At 44.1% G+C, this 21474-nt stretch overlaps 1 protein-coding gene across 2 annotated transcripts in view; it reads right to left on the bottom strand.

The window, feature by feature from the left end:
• The window catches only part of SCAF11 (SR-related CTD associated factor 11), a 114374-nt gene that overhangs the window by 77178 nt on the left and 15722 nt on the right, over positions 1-21474 (bottom strand). For both annotated transcript variants that reach the window (XM_040410600.1, XM_040410609.1), the window contains exons 2-8: positions 20095-20167; positions 15904-16058; positions 11156-11233; positions 8433-8524; positions 8028-8080; positions 6811-6845; positions 1743-1837 (exon numbers count right to left, since the gene is read on the bottom strand). In XM_040410600.1, coding sequence (XP_040266534.1) covers positions 1743-1837; positions 6811-6845; positions 8028-8080; positions 8433-8524; positions 11156-11233; positions 15904-16058; positions 20095-20155 — 569 coding nt within the window. In that variant the 5' untranslated portion in view covers positions 20156-20167. The remainder of the gene's footprint in view (positions 1-1742; positions 1838-6810; positions 6846-8027; positions 8081-8432; positions 8525-11155; positions 11234-15903; positions 16059-20094; positions 20168-21474) is intronic.

The following is a 21474-nucleotide window of genomic DNA, read 5'->3' as shown; positions in this document are numbered from 1 at the left end:
TTTGGTCTCTCCTACTGCTGGAGCACAAACTGAAATGCTCTCTCCAGGCTGGAGGGGGTATAGCCTGCAGCGAAGGAGCTAACAGTTTTCAGCCTAGTGTCGCCTCCTAGTGGAAGCAGCAAGCTATACCCACGGTCCTGTGTCCCCCAATGAATCAAGCGAGAAAGATTTTACAGGTGAGTTCACAAAAATCTCATTATCTCCTCCATCACAGCCTCTGAAACCACGTGCTCCGTGTCTACACCGAGGGTGGCTGACAAAGTGGGCTCGCTGTTTGCACTGCCCGAGGTCTAGGAAATCTATGTGAACTCCTGCTGGGTGCCGAACACACTGCTGCCATTAAGGCCTCCTACTCCCACCACCAGACGATTCGTGACCACCCATAAAAATTGCAGCTACGGTGTACTAACTATGTGCTACAGTCATTTTAAGCGGTTTTCCCCAATAAAGTAAGTGATAGCAGGTTGGTAGGATATTGTGAAAATTACAGTCAAGACCAAAAACGACCTTTAGAATTAAAGTGCTGCATCACTAGTTAGGTGATCTGGCTGCTTCACCGATTTCTCCTGCACAGCAGCACTTTCCAAACTACAACTGCCGCAGCTGCTTGCACAAGAAATTGGCGGCTTTTTTACAGAAGCAGGATCGGTTCAGGAAAAATGGATGGTTTTGTATGCAAGTTAAATCAGTGTTTCAATTTTCTCCACATAGATGTAATCAGTTTTGATGAGTTTTTCACGTGCGTGAAGAAAAACTGAAGAACCACCATCTACATCTCCTAGCAACCCTCAGTGAAAATTATGTTGCATTTGGGTAACTTCTGTTTTTCATGCAAGCCCCATTCACTTCTATGGAGCCAGTATAAAACATGTTGCAATTTTTCCTGAATGCAGAGATGATGCATGAAAAGACCCATTACAGCTCAGCTCAGGTGTACACTGAAATGAATGGGTCAAGATTTAATGCAGATGCCAAGCGCTCATTACACGCATCGCACCCGGACGGAAAACTCATTTGTGTGAAAATGCCCTTAGTCCTTTTGGACTGTGGATCAGCAGGGTCTCAGAGGACATTCCCCCACCGATCGTAATGTTATGGCATATCAGAGTTATAACATTTCAGGATGGACAACCAAAGGATTTTCAGTGATTAAAAACAAACCAAAAAAAAAAAACACTATTACGGCTCAGCACAAAATGGAACTGTAATACAGCCATGCAGAGTAGAAAAGTTTAGTTTACATTTGCAGTTGGGCAGGAGGATAATTTTTAGTTGTGTAGCTGTTAAACAGAACCGGTCAGCTCCCACTGAGAGCAGCATAGTATAGTGACAGACCCGATGATCTCAGCAGTCTGTCAATGCTGTGATGGCTTCTGCAGGTCAATACTATAAAAGTACTGACTGCCAACAGCATGCACTAGTGCTGCACCCATCCTCCCCACCTCTGGACAATGAGTGACTGGTGTCTTTCCTGTTGTACATAGGAAAGAAACCCGTCACTAATCGTCCAGGGGCAGCGTGCAGCATTAGACTCTCCTCTCGCAGCGCTGGTGCATGCTGTGGGCTTCTGCAGGTCAATACTATAAAAGTACTGACTGCCATCACAGCATTGACAGACTGCTGAGATCAGATAACTTTAACAACTACACCACTAAATATTCTCCTCCTGCCAATCTGCAAACGTAATAAAAAAAATCTATGAGCAAAGAAATTTACATCTCAAAAGTTTCTCTATTGCTTACCTGTTCGTAAAACAAGCTGTTCCCTCGGAGAGGGTGAAAGGACATACGGCAATGTTATCTCCAGTAAAACAGCTGGGCCAGCTTAGGCTCACGACCTGCGGAAACAAACACTAAATTAGTAGTCATTCTTTTTATGCAGTTAGAGCAGTATGTTTAATGTGCCAACTCTGTTATCTGCAGGCAGCAGGTTATAGAGCAGGAAGAGTGGAGCAGATTGACATAGTTTTGCAGGAAAAGATTCAGTAGAACTGTAATATATTTAAAGGTTATGTCCACCTTCACAGCCTCCCCCCCCCCCCCAATACATCTAAAATAAAACCATTCTGCAAATAGTCTTTATTAAAATGGCCTAAGTAGCTTCACTATTCATTTTCAACCTTACAGGGGTATTCCGGTTAGATGAAGTTACCCTATACTCACAGTATAAGTACCATTTCATTTCAGGGCCCCAGTTCTTGAGATTGGTGGTGGTCCTAGCAGTCGGACGGACACCCCCCCCCCCCCCCCCCCCCCTCCGCTTCAATTTAATAATGGAAAGGGCACAACTTCAGCTGACGTTAGAAGTTCTGGTTAGATTAAGTAGGACCTCCACCGATCACAAGAGGGGGGAAGGGGGGCCATACACCCTGAAATGAGCGGAGAGGTCAGTTGCACACGCACGTTGCTGCTCCATTCACTACTATGGGAGTTCCGGAGATAGCGGAGTACTATGCTCGGTTATCCCTGGAATTTCCATAGAAATTAGTGGAGCGGCCGCACGCTGGCCCGACAAGCAGCTCCTTTCATTTCAGGGGGGCTGCAGGGGGTACATCCTGTGGATAGGGGATAACAATCTAACCAGAATATCCCTGGGGAGGGGGGCTTCGCACTAAATGGCTGCACGCTGTGGGCTCTCTGCACTCCCATTTACAAAAGGGAAGGAAGGCTGTCAATCACAGGACCCAAAGCCAGAGTTACCAAAGGCTTATATCAAGTCACAAGTTTTACTGAAACTATTCTAGTCTACTCAGCTTGTGCTACATAATACCTACAGATACAGCCCAAACTATTTTTCATTTTTTAAAATATTTACAAAAATGTAAAAACCCTTCACCTACTTTTACACAAAAAAAAAAACACACACACACACACACACACACACACACACACTGTATTTCCACAACTGAAAAATTACAATATTAAGTTTTTAAAAAAATATAAATAGCAACAACTTTCCAAATAATATAAAATCATTCTAGCAACACAAAGCAATTTTTTAAAAAAAAGGTTTTTATTTAAGCAGCAAAGCATAAAAAGTATAATTTTGGTATTGAGCTAATGCTACTGACCCACGAATTAAAAAAATAAAATAGCAGAATTGCTTTTTCCCCTATTATATCACACCGCACCAAAGTGGTGCTGCCTTAAGCATCACAATATGACACCACTGATTAGTTTAGATCGAGAAAACACAAAGGAACAAAACAGGGGCACTACCAGGTGCAGTGTATTCATTTCAGGGGATAAGTCCAAACGCAACCAGTACAGATTTGCACTGATTAGAAAGAGCAATGCAATAAAAAAAAGTCTCATGACTGTTTACAAACAACTAGAAAAAAGTACATTGTTATTTTATCTGGACTCCACGTAGGACCTTGCTCGACGGAGAATAGGTGAGGGATGCAGATTTAAAAAAAAAAAAAAGCTCCAGTGTACTGGGCACCAATGGTTTTTGCTTCGTACCACTTTGAAAACTATTGCCAGGAGGAGTTAAAGGGATTCTGTCACCAAGTTTTGGGCTATAGAGCTGCGGACATGCACGGCTAGATCGCCGATAGCATGTCCGCAATATACCTGTCCTATAGGGCTGTGTGCTTTTATTTTCTTTAAAAAAGTATTTTAGAGATATGTAAATTAGTCTTGTAAGGTGCCGAAGGGTCTGTACAAACCTTCCTGGAGCCCAGTCACGCCCGCCTGTGAAGAAGCCCAGCACCGCCTATGTCCTCCGAATCTCCTCCTTTCATCAACGATAGATTGCCGTAATCTCGCGATGCGCGAGCTCGCGCAGTGCCGGTATAGTGTTCCTTCCCTGTGCTGGCATCAGCCTCAGGGAAAGAACTGCGCATGCGCGAGTTCGCGCATCGCGAGATTACGGCAATCTATCGTTGCTGAAAGGAGGAGATTCGGAGGACATAGGCGGTGCTGGGCTCCTCCACAGGCGGGCCTGGCTGGGCACCAGGAAGGTTCGTACAGCCCCTTGGACACATACAAGACTAATTTACATATCTCTAAAATCTTTTTAAGAAAATAAAAGCACACATCCCTCTAGGACAGGTATATGGCGGACATGCTAGCGGCGATCTAGCCGTGCATGTCCGCAGCTCTATAGCCCAAAACTTGGTGACAGAATCCCTTTAACTTGTTCACACAGATTTTACAGCATATAAGAAACTTTGACTGAAAAGGGTTGGCTCATCTCAGACAGACATTGTTGGCATCCTAACAATATGGCATCATATGTCTGACAGGGCCAACCTCCGTTCACCTCAATGGGAGCTCCGAAAATAGCCAAGCGCTTGTTCAGTTATTTCTGGAAGTCTCATAGCAGTGAATGGAGAGGCGCCTGAGCGGTGGGCTCTTCGTTCACGTCTATTGGACTTTAAAGAAGACCTTTTCATGTTTTTTTTTTTGTTTTTGTTTAGATAAATACCTTTACTTGATGCTGCCACCCTGCCAGTTTTTTTTCAAATCTTGCTCCTACGCCCCGCTGTGCCCCCCGCTCAGTATGTTAATACTGGGCATGGGTACAGGGAGGAGGAGGAGGAAACGCCAGGGTTTCTCAATGGGAGTCTCCTTCTCCCTGGCTGTGCCGCGATCCAATCACAGCAGAGAGCGTCACAGCCAGGGAGAAGGCGAGTTTTTTTTCTTCGCTCCGCTGTGATTGGACCGCGGCACAGCCTGGGAGAAGAAGACGCCCATTGAGAAACCCTGGCGTTTCCTCCTCCCTGTACCCATGCCCAGTATTAACATACTAAGTGCGAAAACTGCTGGGGGGTTTGCACATTGGGGTGTAGGAGCGAGATTTAAAAAAAAAAAAAAAAAAAAAAACAGGCAGGGTGGCAGCATCAGCCGGGGTACCCTGCAAGTAAAGTTATTTATCTAAACTAAAAAAAACAAACATGAAAGGTCCTCTTTAAAAAGTTCTTGCTAATGATATGCAATCAATATTTGGGCCGAATCACCCCCCTCAAGCTTTACTTAGGTGTAATAAAATCTGTGTGAACAAGTTAACTCCTCCTGGCAATATCCTTGGAAGTGGTGGAAAGCAAAAACTGTTGGCACAAATACACTGGTGCTTATTCTGCTATTGTCTGCAAAGCTTTTGAAAAGGTACAATCCAATTCAGACAACAGTATTTTTTGTCCATGTGCTGTCCTGACTGCACATGGAGTTACACTGTACACCTCGGTTTTTTAGCAGACAAACACTTGCAGCGCGCAGCAGTTTGAATGATTCTCTGATGGAAAAGTATTAAAAGTAATAGGCCCTAGAAGAAACCGGACTCTATATTGAGATTCAGATACATCAGTAATCTGCGGACATTAAATCAAAATGATGAGCTTAATCAGGCATTAAAGGAGTTTTGTAAAGAGACCAGAGGGTGGTATAAAATAAAGGGAAAAACCTTACTCAACTTTTAAAATGTCCTACTGCTCTGATTCCCGATGCAACAGTCAGAGACCATGTATATCAACGGCACATGACCACTGACGCCAGTGACTGACTGTAGCATTCCTGGGCAATAAACAGCTTGCGACTACTGCAGGCCCAGCAGGGATAAAAGTGGTGAAACATTTTAAACACAAGTCAATTTTTTTACTTTATTTTAAACCAAACAAGATTTTTGAGGGCCTGATAGGCTGCCATAACAACTCCCCCAATTGTGTCATTTTAATTTTTTTTTTTTTACAGCTTTTGCAGTCCCTAGAAAAGCTTTTTTCATGTTATTCTGCTGGAATACCACTTTCAGTCTGAACCCAACATTGAGAGCAGGATGTCAGCTAACTAGTATAGCTGGCAACCACAAGTGAGGGGTCAGATTGCATGGCAAAGACTAAGCTGCTGGAAGTAAAGGCAGACACACAGATGCTGCTGCTGGCTCTAGTAACTTTTCTATCTCAACCCAGTTTGTTCAGAAAATGTCCCTGGCGCATTTGGGCAATAACAGGTTCATGCATCGTTACCCAAGGAAAAAATTTTTTTTAACTAGTGCTTTTCAAAATTTGTTGAACGCAACACCCGGTTTGCACACTTTTTTGTAGCTCACCGTATTTGGTATTTGGCTTTCACCACCTGTTCAAACCTAACTAATACTATTTTCTCTTTCTGTATTGCTCTAGATTTGTTTTTTTCTTCCATCTTTTCTATTTGCACACCTTGCGCTTGTGTCTGTTTCAGAGTGGGGATGAATAGGTAAAACACAAATCGTATAAAAATTGTAAAGGTGGATTGATACTGCCCGATAATCGGGCAGATTATCGATGTTCATATAACCACTCATTCCCAACAATCTGCTGCCGATCACCCGCTCGTTCATCAGGTGATCCTGTTGTTCGTGCAGGCACGCCAATTATCGTTTTTTGGGCTGCAGATCGTACTGTGTAAACAGTGAAATGCTGCCCAGAAACAATGATTCTGTAGGGGAAAGCCATTGCAATAGCGATCTCTCGTCCTCATACTGTGAAGATTGCCTCATTTACATGCAGCAGTGTCCTCCACTGAACGTTGGCTGTCCTTTCTTCCCGACAATCAGCTGTACACCCGAGCGTCTAAATTAACCTTTACTTTCAATTTGTTACAATATGCTACAGACCTTTAATTGACTGGATGTATATTCCACTATCTGGACAAGATGAATAAAAATTCATTTTATATATCTCTCAGTTTGAGCGGCCAGGAGATGGGGAAAAAATAAATAAATAAATATATATATATATATATATATATATATATATATATATATAATATCTCTATCAAAAACAAAATATGATTTATCATATATAGAACGGTTGTGTAAAACTGATCTCACCTCAGTTTCAGACTTTTCTTTATGCTCCAGACATCCTGGAATAAAAATAAGTCAAAGTAAGCAGAAATACATCAGGAAAATAAGGCCTTGGCTACACAGCAACTAGTGCAACTGATTTTAACTAGTAACAGCAGCAGTCCACAACATTGTGTTCAACTAAATGCAATCAAATTGCTCCCACGTGTTATTCACCCCGATCTGACTTCGGCCCCTTGCAGACGAGCGCGTCCGGATGCACTCAGTGAAAACTGCACGATTTCACAGCCAAGTCCATTCAGCTTTGTTTGTGATCGCGTACAGTTTTTATCACGCATGTGCAATGAGATTTAATGCATTTTGCACACGCGTGATAAAAAAAGGAATGTATACAAACATCTCTTAGCAACCATCCGTGAAAAACGCATCACATCCGCACTTGCTTGCGGGTGCGATGATTTTCACGCAGCCCCATTCACTTCTATGGGGCCAGCGTTGCGTGAAAATCTCAGAATATAGAACAGATCCTACTCACTCTTATAAGGTACGATCAGCACTTTCAATCCTTTATTTAAAAGTTGAAAACGATTTATGGCTTGCAGGCCTATGTCTTTGAGATCGCACGATGGAATAGGACACAACTTGGCGTTCTCAAAGACATAGGCCTGCGAGCCATGAATAGTTTTTAACTTTGAAATAAAGGATTGAAAGTGCTGATCGTACTTCATAAAAGTGAGTAATATCTATTTCTCACCTACAAATATATATGAAGAATAATATACGGCTGAATTGTATATAAAGACTTTCAACTAAATGCACTCGTTTGGACTGCAGCTGTAGTTCAATAGTTAAAAATCAGTCACTGTGTAGCCTGTATCTCTCAGATCAATAGCGGCTCATCTGACCTGAACTCACTGCATGACAGATTTACAAAGCAGTAAGTTGAGTCTGACCACATGTCTATTGTACTGTATTCATATGACGATTTGAGTACTGTACAATAGACCCGTGATCAGATCTCACTGCACCATAAAAATCACTAAAATGCAGTCTGTCTAGGTGAATTGGGTGACACAGGCCACGTTTACACACAGTTGCATGAACCTGCACCAGGTATGTAAAAATACATTCTGCAACCAGGTTTTTTATTAGTCGTAAAAAATTTGCACTAACCAGGAGTTTTTTTTTATGGAGAACAAAAAATTTAAAGTAAAATTTTTTTTTTTTTTTTTTAAACTTACTGTTTTCCTTGTGCAGACTTGCAACCTCAGTTGCTTCCTCTTTCACACAGATTCTGTAAAAGTAAGAATGTTCAGATGTACACCTCAAGAAACCACACAGACACTTTTGGAAACTCCAAATGTTTGCCTGCTTAGACACGTGCACTCAGATTTCTATGGCTGAAAATGGAGAACTTGTTCAGCGCTGTCCTATCAGGGTCAATTAGACAAATCACTATCTAAGCAGACAGAAACCAGTCTGTTATATTGCATGTAGCTTACAATTTCTATTTGCCAAAGCTCAAGCCATGAAAAAAAAAAAAATCAAAGTTATTTTCCCATTGTACTAACTGAAATGGAAAATCTAAGAATGAAGCAAATCGCTCTCTCATAGCTATTTGATAGTCATAACTTATTCACACTGACCTGAAACAAAGCTTCCCTTGTGTACAGTGTGTTAACGTCTGATCACAAATGCAGGTCAGGATTTCCCTTGGTGTTCTTTCCTTTACATAGATCTTAAAAGTGGGGGGAAAAAAAATAATGAAGTAGTAAATCAGTCACACGTCATAATAACCAGAAAGTTTCAAGATCACACAGGGGTTCTTACTTCAACAAAAAGTCTGGAATGCCACTTCTGAAGTGAGACAACCCCTTTAATACAAGGCACTCACTAATTTATTGTGATTGTCCATATTGCCTCCTTTACTGGCTGGATTCAATTTTCCATCACATTAAACACTGCTCGTATCCAGGGGTTACAGCCTCTGCTGCTGGATTACTCATGCACTAAAGGACTGGTGACCGGAACAGTGGGAGCACGCATACACACATGCGCAGAAGCTCCCGTCCTGGCCACCTCGTATCTGTGCTGCAGCAGTGGTCATAACCTCTGGATATGAGTAGTGCATAAGGTGATGGAAAAATTAATTAAACCAGCAGATAGAATACACAATGGTCAGAATCAGAGAAGTTGCCAATCATGAATGTTCAACTACTGTGATGCTGCCATTAACAACACCAGCATCACAAGGGAGGGCTCAGAGTCTGGCTGGCTTTGGCTTCATGCTCCATTCAACTATACGGGGCTGCAGATTACAAGTGTTCGGCTACCTTCCGGCAGAGCCATGAAGTTGAAAGGAGTGGCAGAGTGCACACGGGACCCTGTTCTTGTGATTGGCGGGGGCCCAGTGGTCACTTATATCCTCTCCATAAAAGGAATAGTGTTTGTCATAGGACAACCCCTTTAAAAGAGGTTAAAAGCTGTTTTCTGTTCAAGCTGGGGGTTCCCGTCTCACATTTCTCCCTGTGAGCAAGAGTGGAGATAGATTATTAAAAAATTGGGGGAGATTTAGTACAATTGGTGCAAAGGAAGAGTGGAGAAGTTGCCTATAGCAACCAATTAGATTGCAGATTTCTTTCCAACAATGAATATCAAAAAATACACTGCTCAAAAAAAATAAAGGGAACACAAAAATAACACATCCTAGATCTGAATTAATTAAATATTCTTCTGAAATACTTTGTTCTTTACATAGTTGAATGTGCTGACAACAAAATCACACAAAAGAAAAAAATAGAAATGAAATTTTTTAACCCATGGAGGTCTGGATTTGGATTCACCCTCAAAATTAAAGTGGAAAAACACACTACAGGCTGATCCAACTTTGATGTAATGTCCTTAAAACAAGTCAAAATGAGGCTCAGTAGCGTGTGTGGCCTCCACGTGCCTGTATGACCTACCTACAACGCCTGTGCATGCTCCTGATGAGGTGGCGGACGGTCTCCTGAGGGATCTCCTCCTAGACCTGGACTAAATAATCTGCCAACTCCTGGACAGTCTGTGGTGCAACGTGACGTTGGTGGATAGAGCGAGACATGATGTCCCAGATGTGCTCAATTGGATTCAGGTCTGGGGAACAGGCGGGCCAGTCCATAGCATCAATGCCTTCGTCTTGCAGGAACTGCTGACACACTCCAGCCACATGAGGTCTAGCATTGTCTTGCATTAGGAGGAACCCAGGGCCAACCGCACCAGCATATGGTCTCACAAGGGGTCTGAGGATCTCATCTCGGTACCTAATGGCAGTCAGGCTACCTCTGGCGAGCACATAGAGGGCTGTGCGGCCCTCCAAAGAAATGCCACCCCACACCATTACTGACCTAATGGCAAACCGTTTATGCTGGAGGATGTTGCAGGCAGCAGAACGTTCTCCACGGCGTCTCAAGACTCTGTCACGTCTGTCACATGTGCTCAGTGTGAACCTGCTTTCATCTGTGAAGAGTACAAGGCGCCAGTGGCGAATTTGCCAATCTTGGTGTTTTCTGGCAAATGCCAAACGTCCTGCACGGTGTTGGGCTGTGAGCACAACCCCCACCTGTGGACGTCGGGCCCTCATATCACCCTCATGGAGTCTGTTTCTGACCATTTGAGCAGACACATGCACATTTGTGGCCTGCTGGAGATCATTTTGCAGGGCTCTGGCAGTGCTCCTCCTGTTCCTCCTTGCACAAAGGCGGAGGTAGCGGTCCTGCTGCTGGGTTGTTGCCCTCCTACGGCCTCCTCCACGTCTCCTGATGTACTGGCCTGTCTCCTGGTAGCGCCTCCATGCTACGCTGACAGACACAGCAAACCTTCTTGCCACAGCTCGCATTGATGTGCCATCCTGGATAAGCTGCACTACCTGAGCCACTTGTGTGGGTTGTAGACTCCGTCTCATGCTACCACTAGAGTGAAAGCACCGCCAGCATTCAAAAATGACCAAAATATCAGCCAGGAAGCATAGGAACTGAGAATTGGTCTGTGGTCACCACCTGCAGAACCACTCCTTTATTGGGGGCGTCTTGCTAATTGCCTATAATTTCCACCTGTTGTCTATCCCATTTGCACAACAGCATGTGAAATTGATTGTCACTCAGTGTTGCTTCCTAAGTGGACAGTTGGATTTCACAGAAGTGTGATTGACTTGGAGTTACATTGTGTTGTTTAAGTGTTCCCTTTATTTTTTTGAGCAGTGTATATAAAATCAGAGCCCAGTGAAGAGCCGGTCAAATACTTGATTTCACCAATATTCAATTAGATGTTATAGAAAGGTTCAAAGTAGATTTTAAGCCTATACTTTGGTTTGTCCATTTTAAAATAAACCTACCTTAGTCCATGAGCCGAGTGGGTCTGTTTTATATATAGCTTGAAATGGTTTACGGTCAACAGGACAAGAAGTGGAAGTCTGAAAGAGAAAAAAAAAAATAAGCTGGTATTGAGTATTTTTTATACATTGATGTCCAACTAAGGCCTCATGCACACAACTGTTTTTTGTGGTCCGCATCCAAGCTGCGTTTTTTTGCGGCTCGGGTGCGGACCTATTCACTTCATCCGTCGCACCGTTCCGTGGCCCCGCAAAAAAAATATTGCAGAAGTCCATGGAACACGGTCTGTGAGATACCGGACTGGCATTGCAGGAGCGCACGGAGTCATTGGCTGATCGAAGAACGTGCAGGCGCGGGAATTCAGCAGCTGACGGGGCCAGCGGGAGAAGGAGAGCGCTCGCTGGCCCTGTCTATCAAGAGGAGATGGGCCGTGTCTAGAAGCGGCAGATGCGGCGGCTACCAGCAAGTACACACCCAACTTGCTGGTAGTGAAGAAATTTGCATATGATAAAAGTATGATTTTTTACAAGAAATAAGCCACAGACAAAAAGGTAGGACATGTATGATTGCACTCAGCTGACATTAGCAAATAGCTAATGTCGGCTAATAAAAATTGCACAATAGGGGGTGACAAAAGCCCTTTAACTGTGGGGAAAGCAGACTGGTTTGGGTGAGGCTGCGAGTTCCTGAGATGATCCTAAGTAATTCTGGGTAGTTAGGGAGGGCGGTCTTAGCCTCAGGGTAAGGGCATTAGCGGCCATCTTGAGAAGATTATGAGAATGTAGGCTTGTGAGGAGCGGTTGCTATGGATGGAATCATATTAAACAAGTGGTACGTGAACACAATAATTAGTCATTATGGTATATCACCACAGCAGAAACAAAATATATGATATGAATAAATAGATTTTTGAGTGAAAATATGACATGTACACTTTAAAGAGGACCTTTCACCTTCAAAAACATTGTGAACTAAGTATGCTGCCATGGAGAGCGGCACCCGGGAATCTCGCTGCACTTACTATTATCCCTGGGCGCCGCTCCGTTCTCCCGCTATCCTCTCCGGTATCTTTACTCACTAAGTTATAGTAGGCGGTGTCTGCCCTTGTCCTGTGGTAGTCCTTCTCTTAGGCTGTAGGGCTGGCCAATTGCAGCGCACAGCTCACGATGCAGGGAACAGTGGCATCAATCAAGAGGAGTGGGGCGGGCACAACACTGGACCTGGGCGGGATAATGGGTGAGTGGACGGAGGCTCTAGGTGCTGATTTTACGCCCACATAGCACCTAGAGGCTCATTAGCATATAATGAAAGTGTTTTTTTTTTTTTTTTAACAAAAACGGCTGCAGGGACTAATGTTAGAAACACTGTTATGTAGTGCTGACATTAGCGCATTGCTATATCAGTCAGCTACATAACAGTAATTCTGGTGGTAGAAACCCTTTAAAAGACTGCACACTAAAGTTTTTCAGACTATAGGGCAGGGATGGCCAACTGCTGTAAAACTACAACTTCCACCATGCCCTGCTGTGGGCATGCTGGGAGTTGTAGTTTTGCAACAGTTGGAGAGCCTCAGGTTGACCATCCCTGATAAAGGGCATCAATATTAGATTGGTGCGGGAAGGGCCCAATTTACCACACTCTTACCACTCAGCTGTTTTCACAAGTTGAGGGGCCAGTAGTACACAGCACCCAGCCCCCTTAAGTGACCTCCACTGTACCCCGCCCCCTTAAGTGACCTCACAGTAAACCTCTGCCCCTTTAACAGTGACCTCCACAGCGGGCTGCCCCTTAACAGTAACATTCACAGCGCCCTCGCCTTTAACAGTGACCTCCACAGTGGCCACCCCTTTATTAGTGACCTCCACAGTACCCCGTCTCATTAAGTGATTTCCACAATAATCCACCCCCTTAACAGTAACCTCCACAGAGCTCCATTCCCTTAAAATGTGACCTCCACAACACCCCGCCCCCTTAACAGTGACCTCCACAGTGGCCACCCCTTTATTAGTGACCTCCACAGTACCCCGTCTCATTAAGTGATTTCTACAATAATCCACCCCCTTAACAGTAACCTCCACAGAGCTCCATTCCCTTAAAATGTGACCTCCACAACACCCCGCCCCCTTAACAGTGACCTCCACAGCAGCTGCCCCTTTATTAGTGACAACCACAGTACCCCATCTCCCTAACAGGGATTTCCACAACACCCCGTCCCCTTAAAGGGTTTCGGTCATCAGAAAAATCGTTATGTATCTGGCTGACATTAGCACATCGCTAATGTCAGCAGAACATAACTGATTTTTAACTCCCTGCCTGCCGCCGTTTCCGTAAAATCCTGCTCTGTCCCCTTTAGTATTCGGCGCAGTGAGTGAAGGACGCTCTCCTGCTGCCGGCTTCACTCAATGCGCCAAATACTAAATGGGACGGCGCAGGAGTGGAATTTTATGGGCACAGAGAACTAGGGCGTCAATCAACTGAACATGGGCGTGGTCTAGGTGCTGCAGCAACACCCCACTAGCACCTAGAGGCTCATTAGCATATTATAAAAGTCTTTATTTTGAGGGAACGGCGGCAGGCAGGGAGTTAAAAAAAAAAAATCATAGTTATGTTCTGCTGACATCGCTAATGTCAGCCAGATACATAACGATTTTTCTGATGACAGAAACCCTAATAGTTGCCTCTACAGCAATCTGCCCCTTAACACTGACCTCCATAGCGGACCTTCCCTTAACTGTGACCTTCACAGCAGCCTGCCCCTAGGTTGGCTAGAGGTCCAGTTTTAAGCCGGACAGTCCGGCTTTCAGACTCCCTGTCCTCCGTCCAGCACAAGGCCTGGACAGACAGAGGGATGTCCTTTTGAACAGCTCACTCTCAGACAGCAGCACTGTACTGTCTGAGCATGAGCTGCAGGGAGAACGTCACCATTCCTCCCACCCCTGTGGCTGACAGAAGTTTATATTTACCTTAATTTTTTTCAATCCCCGTCAGCCGCTGAGTGTGATGGGCATGGCTTAGTGAGACTTGGGGGCGTGGTTTTTAGGTCTGTCTTTTGAGGGTGGCCTAAATGGCCACCCTACCTGCCCCCTTAACCGTGACCTCCTATATCGAGAACGGAGTCCCTCAAGTGAAGGAGAGCGCACCACGCATGCGCCGCCGCCCACCATTCATTTTCTATGGTGCCGGCGAAGATAGTCAAGGGCTGGCTCGGCTATTTCCGTCTTCCCCATAGAAATGAATGGGAGTGGAGGCCGCGCATGCATGGTACGCTCCCATTCACTTCTATGGGGAGCCGGATTTGTGGTGGACGGACCGCAGTCTTCCAGCCACCACCTTGCGGCACTCCGTTCTGGATATAGGTGCGGGCCCCAGAGGTGGGACCTGCACCTATAAGACAATAGAGGGGCATATCCTAGCGATATGCCTCCATTGTACATGATAAGACAACCCCTTTAACAGTGTCATCACCAGCACCCTGCCTATTTAAAGCGGACCTACAGCAGTGAAGAAAAATGGCTGGGTTGTTATGGAAACCCAGTGTGTATGTGGAGACTAATGGCCTACAAGCTTCTATTGGCTGATAAGGGTCATGTAACTGGGTGTATGGCAGTTGGGATATGAAGAGAAAGACCTGCAGGCTTCTATTGGCTAATGTAGGTCATGTGATGTGCCATATTTGCATTTGTTTGGTGATCTCTCAGGAACGGTACACCCTAGAGAGCCAAGAACTGGTCTAAAACCTTCCCGGACACCTGATGTACCTGTGTGCCAAATTTCGTGATTGTAAATGCGACACACATACACTCAGCTTTATATATTAGATTCTAAGAACAGCTCATCAATAGTAAAGTCTTGAAAAAACCCTTTAAACAAAAATCACTGGCACACGTCTGTACTATAGAACATTTATAGGGGTTATAAGAGTGAATACCCACCCTCCGACAACGCCCGGACCCACCATTTTGACAGTACTCACCTGGTCCCCGGCCTGCCTGCTTATGGCTGCTATCCCTCAGTCATTGATTTTTGCAGGCAGAGGAGATGTGAAGATGGCGCAGAGCGATCCAGGAGGAAACCAGTGTCTGGGACCAGGTAAGTATTGTCAATATAGCTGGTCCAGGCATTGTTGGGGGAAAATTATTCACTCTTGGATAATCCCTTTAAAAGGAAATATGCCGCCAGTTTTTTTTACCTGCCAGTTAAAATCAGATAGCAAAAACATTTTTTCTAATCTTTTTATTTTCTGATTGCAGATTTATTTGTTCTATTTTCTAAACACAATTACAGGGGCTGCCTTCTTGCCTGAGCTGTTCTTAACAGCATTTAGAACGCATTTAAAGAATAGCTTTACGGCAGCCACATGGGCCATAGACTGAATGGTCAGGAGGGGACCTCATTGACTTCTATGGGAGAGTTTTTTAGACATGCTGTGTGACCTGTGCAGAGATCATTGTGCAAGAAACGAATAGATAAGCTTTGACAATCACCTATTGTGAATGGTGGATCCTGTCTTATTGATATCACCTCTGTGTAATAGATCTCTAGAACACAGCCGGTAAAATAAAAGGAGTGGTTGTCCTCCCCTCATTTCTATGGTAATGCCGAAAATAGCCGAACAGCGCGCTCAGCTAACTTTGGAAGTCCCATAGAAGTGCATGGGAAACACACCACCCAAGCGCAGCCACCGCTCCACTCCTATATGGGTAGCGATATGCCCCCAATGTGTGAGATGGGCCAACCCCTTTAAACTTACTTCAGACCACTTAAGAATGCAGGGAATACAAAATGCATGGCGACACTCTTCCGGAAATCCAACTTCTAGGGTGAGAATATTAAGACATATCGGGCATCTTTCCGATGTACTCAACATGTCGGCACTGGCAGCATTACCATCTTTATTTCCTTCCCCTGGGAAACAAGAGAAACAATACTAGTCATATTTCAGTTAGATACTTCACCAAATCTACATTTAGGAAGAGCATAGGCCAATATTCAATAGGACCAGTTTGATACTGCAATGCCAAGTTACTCAAACAGCTATTAAAAGAAATGAATCGTGCATAAAAAGCCAGAAATCCAGTGGGCCAGCTACATACAGTTCAGTTCCACTAGTCAAATTATGGTCACAAATATGTAGGACGGGGTGCATAACAGTCACCAATCATCGGGACACAGGCATGCTTGACCATCTTGACAGATCTGAAACACATGGCTGTCAAAAGACAGTAGCTATGTTCTGTGGTTGGTCCTGGTATAGGGGGCATTGTGTGGCTGTCACAACTCAAATCCTGCACCGTCATAAGAGTGCATCGGTTTTACCCAGATTTCACCTTCATAGCATATCCATAGAAACATAGAATGTGTCGGCAGATAAGAACCATTTGCCCCATCTAGTCTGCCCAATATACTGAGTACTATGGATAGCCCCTGGCCCTATCTTATATGAAGGATGGCCTTATGCCTATCCCATGCGTGCTTAAACCCCTTCACTGTATTTGCAGCTGCCACTTCTGCAGGAAGGCTATTCCATGCATCCACTACTCTCTCAGTAAAGTAATACTTCCTGATATTACTTTTAAACCTTTGACCCTCTAATTTAAAACTATGTCCTCTTGTAGCAGTTTTTCTTCTTTTAAATATTCTCTCCTCTTTTACCTTGTTGATTCCCTTTATGTATTTAAAAGTTTCTATCATATCCCCTCTGTCTCTTCTTTCTTCCAAGCTGTACATGTTAAGGTCCTTTAATCTTTCCTGGTAAGTTTTATCCTGCAATCCATGTACCAGTTTAGTAGCTCTTCTCTGAACTCTCTTCAAAGTATCAATATCCTTCTGGAGATATGGTCTCCAGTACTGAGCACAATACTCCAAATGAGGTCTCACTAGTGCTCTGTAGAGCGGCATGAGCACCTCCCTCTTTCTACTGGTAATGCCTCTCCCTATACACCCAAGCATTCTGCTAGCATTTCCTGCTGCTCTATGACATTGTCTGCCTACATTTAAGTCTTCTGAAATAATGACCCCAAAATCCCTTTCCTCAGATACTGAGGTTAGGACTGTATCACTGATTTTATATTCTGCTCTTGGGTTTTTACGCCCCAGGTGCATTATCTTGCACTTATCCACATTAAATTTTAGTTGCCAGATTTTTGACCATTCCTCTAGTTTTCCTAAATCCTTTTCCATTTGGTGTATCCCTCCAGGAACATCAACCCTGTTACAAATCTTTGTGTCATCAGCAAAAAGACACACCTTACCAGCGAGGCCTTCTGCAATTTCGATGATAAAGATATTAAACAATATGGGTCCCAGAACAGATCCCTGAGGTACCCCACTGGTAACAAGACCTTGGTCTGAACATACTCCATTGACTACAACCCTCTGTTGCCTGTCCCTCAGCCACTGCCTAATCCATTCAACAATATGGGAGTTCAAGCCCAAAGACTGCAATTTATTGATAAGCCTTCTGTGTGGGACAGTATCGAAAGCCTTACTGAAGTCTAGATAAGCGATGTCTACTGCACCTCCGCCATCTATTGTTTTAGTCACCCAATCAAAAAAATCAATAAGATTAGTTTGACATGATCTCCCTGAAGTAAACCCATGCTGTTTTTCATCTTTTAATCCATGGGATTTTAGATGTTCCACAATCCTCTCAAGTATGGTTTCCATTAATTTCCCCACTATTGATGTCAGGCTTACTGGCCTATAGTTGCCCGATTCCTCCCAACTACCTTTCTTGTGAATGGGCACAACATTTGCTAATTTCCAATCTTCTGGGATGACTTCTGTTGCCAGTGATTGGTTAAATAAATCTGTTAATGGTTTTGCTAGTTCACCGCTGTATCCCATCAGGCCCCTGTGACTTATTTGTATTGATTTTAGACAGCTGACTTAGAACCTCTTCCTCTGTCAAGACACATGCATCAAAAGATTCATTAGTCTTCTTTCCTAACTGAGGTCCTTTTCCTTCATTTTCCTTCGTAAAGACTGAACAGAAGTATTCATTGAGGCAGTCAGCTAGTTCTTTATCTTCTTCCATATACCTTCCTTCTTTTGTTTTTAATTTTGTAATTCCTTGTTTTAGTTTCCTTTTTTCATTTATGTATCTGAAGAATGCCTTATCGCCTTTTTTCCCTGACTGAGCTTATTTCTCTTCTGCCTGTGCTTTAGAAGCTCTTATAACTTGTTTGGCCTCTCTCTGCCTAATCTTGTAAATTAGCCTGTCATCCTCGTTTTTTTTTTATACTTCCTAAAGGCTATCTTTTTGTTTTTAATGATTTTGGTCACTTCTGCTGAGTACCACAGTGGTCTTTTCCTTTTTTGCTTTTACAGACAAGCCTAATGCAATTTTCTGTTGCCTTCAATAGTGCCTCTTAAGTAGTCCCATTTCTCCTGGACTCCAATGAAACTGTTCCAATATGATAGGGACTCGTATACCACTGATCTAATTTTAGAAAAGTCAGTTTTTCTAAAATCTAAAACTTTTGTTTTTGTGTGGTGTGACTCAGTCACTGTACTTGTAGTAAACCACACTGACTGGTGATCACTAGATCCCAAGCTTTTCCCTACAGTAATATCATATACCAAATTCCCATTTGTGAATACTAAATCTAAAATGGCCTCCTTCCGGGTTGGCTCCTCCACTACTTGCTGTAGAGATAATCCCAGTAGGGAATTTAGAATATCTGTACTCCTGGCAGAACTAGCTATTTTGGTTTTCCAGTTTACATCAGGAAGATTGAAGTCTCCCATAATGATAACTTCCCCCTTCAATGTCATTTTAGCTATTTCCTCAACTAGTAGATCATCTAATTCTTTGACTTGGCTAGGTGGTCTATATATCACACCTACACGAGTTACCTTATGATTATCAAGCTGCAAGGTAACCCAAACTGACTTTAAATTGTTCTCGCTAACTTGTATCAAATTTGATTTTATGCGGTCTTTCACATACAGGGCCACCCCTCCCCCCTTCTCTGTCTTTCCTGTATAGAGAGAACCCTGGTATTGATATATCCCAGTCATTATTCCCCTTGAACCATGTCTCAGTAACAGCCACTACATCTATATTCTCAGATGCCATTATAGCCTCAAGTTCATTGATCTTATTCCCTAAACTGCGAGCATTTGTAGATAAGAATCTGAGCTTGTCATTTCTTAACCTTTGTGCTACTGGCATCTTCTGGCATTGTTCCATAGGACATGGCAAAAATGAGTGCTAGGCTAGGGTTCCAACTCTGGGCTCCCCCGTTCAGCACTCAAGAGAGAAGGGAAAGGGAACTGTGAAATGCTTAGCTCGCCAGCACAGACTACAGTGAAGAGAACCACATTAATGAGTGGTCTTCTCCTTCATACCAAACTTAAGAGCAGAGGACCCGTATTTTCCCAACACAGATTCGTCATAAATGTCTGAGATGTGAAGATTACTACAGACAAATGCAATACCAGGCCGCTGATTTGAAAAAGATAGATATCCAAACTGGAAGCTGCCAATAACTGCATATGGGGAACAAGCAAGGTATTAACTACCACAGAACAAACCTGCAGAGTTAAGGGGGTTGTCACTCGAAAAATATTCTACAGGTACTTTTGTAATTGCATGTCATTAACAGTTCAGTATAACCGCTGAGTTATTCAATGAAATGTAACTGTACAGCGCCACCTGCTGTTTGTTCTTCTACTTCTTTCTCTGTTCATCTCACCTGAGGTGGACGGACAATCAGTTCCATCCTTCATCTGCCTGATAGGGAGAGAACTGCAGCAGAGAGCCCCACGCCCCCCCCCCCCCCCCCTTCAATATTGCCATCTGAAAGACTTCTTCATATAGGTGGCACAGAAATACCTGATGGATTACAATGTCGCTGATTACAATCACTATGAAGATTGTTTTCTAAGCTATCCGCAACAACTCGTCCTGTACAAGAAAGAGGGAGAGAACACTTACCATCCTTTTCATCACATTGCTCATTTCTTGAAGTTGGGGAGCACACACTCTTGTTCTTCATTTTTTCCTCAAACTACAATATAAAAAATGCGTTGAAATTGTCAAAGACTGCACTACTTCACAAAAGATAGTAGGTTGGGAGACGGTGGGGCAGAATTACTAATCATGACTATAGATAAGCAAATCGAATCGTCTCATCATCAAGAGTTCTTCAGCTTTGAGGGAGTGTTCTCGCTGCTGAAGAAGCTCAGGCCCCTCGCCCGCTTTTACAGGGCTGGACATCTTACCTGGCCCTGACAATCTAACACCTGTGCCACTGCCCCAATTAACGGCATAAGCACAGAGGCTCTGCTTCCCCCCATTCGGAGCAGCAGCGCAGGTGGGAGATTGTCAGGGCTGGGCGAGATGTCTATGCTGTCAATAAAGAGGGCGGGTGAGCTTTGAGTTTCTTCAGCAGCGAGGACAGCCCCCTCAAAGCTGAAGAATTCTTGTAATTCTGACTAAGTTACATAAGGCCACTTTCACACGGGCGAGAATTCCGCACGGGTGCAATGCGTGAGGTGAACGCATTGCACCCGCACTGAATCCGGACCTATTCACTTCAATGGGGCTGTTCACATGAGCGGTGATTTTCACGCATCACTTTTGCGTTGCGTGAAAAATCGCAGCATGTTCTATATTCTGCGTTTTTCACAAAATGCAGGACCCATAGAAATGAATGGGGATGCGTGAAAATGGCAAGCAAGTGCTGATGCAATGCGATTTTCACGCAGGGTTGCTAAGGAGACAAGGGATGCACCTCTTCCACTTGATCGCGCAGCCGGGCTCGTCTTCTTTCTTCTTCTTCTTCTTCTTGCAGGACCTGGCTGGAAAAGGACCACATGGTGAGCGCGATGATGTCACCGAAGGTCCTTTTCCAGCCAGGTCCTGCAAGAAGAAAAAAAGACTAGCTCAACTGAGCTATCAAGTGGATGAGGCGAGTTTTTTTTATTTATTTTTTAACCCCACAAAAGTAAAAGTAACTCTCCTCATCCACTTGATCGCTCAGCCGAGCTCGTTTTTTCTTCTTCTTGCAGGACCTGGCTGGAAAAGGACCTTCGGTGACGCCATCACATGGTGAGCGCGGCGACGTCAGCGCAGGTCCTGTTGAATGAAGATAGAAGAACCTTCTATCTTCATTCAGCAGGACCTGCGCTGATGTCACAGCGCTCACCTCGTGGTCCTTTTCCAGCCAGGTCCTGCAAGAAGTAGAAGACGAGCCCGGCTGCGCGATCAAGTGGATGAGGTGCGTTCCCCCCCACAGGTTCGGGTCTGGGTACCACAGTCAGTTTTTTATCGCACACGTGCAAAACGCATTGCACCCACGTGACAAAAACTGAA

Source organism: Bufo bufo, chromosome 1 (genome assembly GCF_905171765.1).
Source record: "Bufo bufo chromosome 1, aBufBuf1.1, whole genome shotgun sequence".
In the NCBI taxonomy this organism is placed as follows: Eukaryota; Metazoa; Chordata; class Amphibia; order Anura; family Bufonidae; genus Bufo; species Bufo bufo.
The sequence above is the reverse complement of the archived record's forward strand: the minus strand, read 5'-3'. Positions and strand labels throughout refer to the sequence as shown.